The sequence below is a fragment of the Dipodomys ordii genome, unplaced genomic scaffold, assembly GCF_000151885.1.
Source record: "Dipodomys ordii isolate 6190 unplaced genomic scaffold, Dord_2.0 Scaffold60, whole genome shotgun sequence".
NCBI classification, from domain to species: Eukaryota; Metazoa; Chordata; class Mammalia; order Rodentia; family Heteromyidae; genus Dipodomys; species Dipodomys ordii.
In genome coordinates, this window is record NW_012267276.1 from 9,893,030 (window position 1) to 9,895,706 (window position 2,677).

A 2,677-nucleotide genomic window follows, 5' to 3' on the forward strand; every position below is an offset into this window, starting at 1 on the left:
CAGGTCAAGCTTTGAGACATTGTTAGAAAACATTTTCCACAGTGATTGTACTGGTTTGTGCCATAACAAAGTGTGAATTCTCTGTCTGAGTGCCCAGGCACGTTAACATGTTCAAATTCCTTTTGTTTCACAGTGTTTTTAATAGCTGAAATCCTGGTTAATTTATTCTCAGCATCATGAAATATTTGAACACACACACACACACACACAAGAGTTACCTCAAGTTTATGTGTTTGTATGAAAGATAAAATTGTCTTGAGGAGGCTACTCTTAGAAGGGGGAATGCGTATGTGCCTCTCATACAAAATATTTTTTGAAATGAACGCTAGGAAATGGTAAGAAGAGTTTTTTTTCTTCGTTGCTGTTTTCCTTTTCTTTTTGTCTTGTTTCTTCATTTATTTGTCTTCGAGAGAGTAAGGGGGCGCAGAAACGGAGGGACAAAGGGGGAACAAATGCAGCAGTGGTCCTCACTGGACACTATGTGAAAAATGAACTCTACAACTTGTGCGTGGAAATGGGAGGGAAAAACTAGGAGAGAGTGAGGGAAGGGGTGACATTGTCCAAAAAAGAAACATACTCTTTACCTGACTTACGTAACTGTAACTCCTCTGTATATCAACTTTTTTTATTTTGGTTTATTTTTTGTCAGTCATGGGGCTTGAACTCTGGGCCTGAGCACGTCCCTCAGCTCTTCAGCTCAAGGCAAGTGCTCTTCCACTTGAGCTACAGCACCACTTCTAGTTTTCTGGTGGTTCATTGGAGATAAGAGTCTCATGGACTTTCCTGGTGTGAGCCACCAGTGCCCGGCTGTATATCACCTTTATAATAACAATTTTTTTTTGCCTGTCCTGGGGCTTGAACTCAGGGTCTGGGTGTTTTCCCTGAGCTTCTTTTGCTCAAAACTAGCACTCTACCACTTGAGCCACAGCACCACTTCCAGCGTTCTCTATTTATGTGGTACTGGGGAATCGATCCCAGGGCTTCATGCATGCTAGGCAAGCACTCTACCGCTAAGCCACATTCCCAGCCCAACATTAAACAATTTTAGACACAAAAAAGTCTCCAAGTTTCTGCCCAAATCCAAAGCATCACTGAACACGTTAGCACATTTCTCACCTGCAGCACTGTCCACCTGCAGCACTCATGTCAGTGTGGCTTCTCGTTGACAGGATGGCACTGCTCCACTGGGGGCTGCTGTGGCTGCTGGTACCGCTCAGCTCAAGAACTCAAAAGCTTCCAACGCGAGATGAGGAGCTCTTCCAGATGCAGATCCGGGACAAGGCATTTTTCCATGACTCCTCTGTCATTCCGGATGGAGCGGAAATTGGCAGTTACCTCTTTCGAGACACACCTAAAAGGTATTCTCCCTGTGGACTGTCTGTATCACTCAAGAAACAAAGCAAGGCCACCTTTCAGAGGTAGATTCGATAATCTGAAAAGCCACGGATGGAGAGCATTTCCTCTTTGCTTTAAGTAAGGGACAGAAAATGGCAATGATGCGTCTGATCTTAAATGAAGTCTGTCTGTTCTCCTACTGTAATTTCCTTTGGAGTGGAAGCGGCCATCCCTACATTTCTTGCATTCCAGAATTATTGCTTTTTTATTTTTAGGACTATAGGACACATCTAAGGTCACCAGGGTTAAAATGAAATTATTTGAATACACGTGATGTTTTAAGGGTTTACATTGTTTAAGAAAAATATTATTTAACAAATACAGCTAGATTTTAAGAGAATCATTCCAGTGATAAAACTGATACCATTCATTTCTTTTATTCCAGCATGAGCAAATTAATAAGTTCACATAATATTTCTAGGTATTTCAGAGATATAGCTTTTATATATATTATATGTGTTTGTATCACATAGATCATAAGTGATTTATCACATATTTGACACATATTATATATGATATATAATGTATGATACATCTATATAACAGATATATAGATATGTTATACCTATGATATATATCTTTTTACATATAATAGGATATATATCATATTGTCATATATCTCATATATGTCACACATATAACATATCATACATATATAATTGGATATATAACATGATATATGACATCATATATATTATATATATTACCTATATATATATTACCTATATATAATATATATATTACCTATATATATATTACCTATATATAATATATATGATGTCATATATAATACATATGATATATGATGTTATATATCATATATGTGATACATACCATATACAGATAATATATCATATGCTAAAACAATTATACATAAAATTACTTAATTTTCTATTCTGTGACCCCTCTCTACCTTTCATTGTTAATCATTGGAGAGCTATATTTCAGAAACAATTTCTCCTTTGAACCTGAGACTCATTGGCATTCTAAGAGACAGACTTCCTTACGCCATTAGTCATACAATTCCAAAGATCCATAGCTGTCTGTTCAGCAAACAGTGAACAGTAGTGGCTGAAGGCTGTGTCTTAAACTCCTTCCACTTTGTGCCCCAGCAGCATCAGCCTTTGGTTCATTGAAATGGATGTTATGATTAGTTTTTTTGTTTGTTTGTTTTTGGGTCCGGTCGTGGGGCCTGAACTCTGCGCCTGGGCACTGTCCTTCAGCTCTTCAGCTCAAGGCTAGCGCTCTACCACTTGAGCCACAGCACCACTTCCAGCTTTTT

The 2,677-nt window shown here is 38.2% G+C and overlaps 1 protein-coding gene across 1 annotated transcript in view; it reads left to right on the plus strand.

Annotated features, from left to right (window-relative positions):
* The first annotated feature begins 1,170 nt into the window (after positions 1–1,170).
* The window catches only part of Ndnf (neuron-derived neurotrophic factor), a 7,668-nt gene continuing 6,161 nt past the window's right edge, over positions 1,171–2,677 (plus strand). Inside the window, exon 1 of the mRNA XM_013022117.1 lies at positions 1,171–1,399. Within this exon, the coding sequence (XP_012877571.1) occupies positions 1,171–1,399 (229 nt within the window). The remainder of the gene's footprint in view (positions 1,400–2,677) is intronic.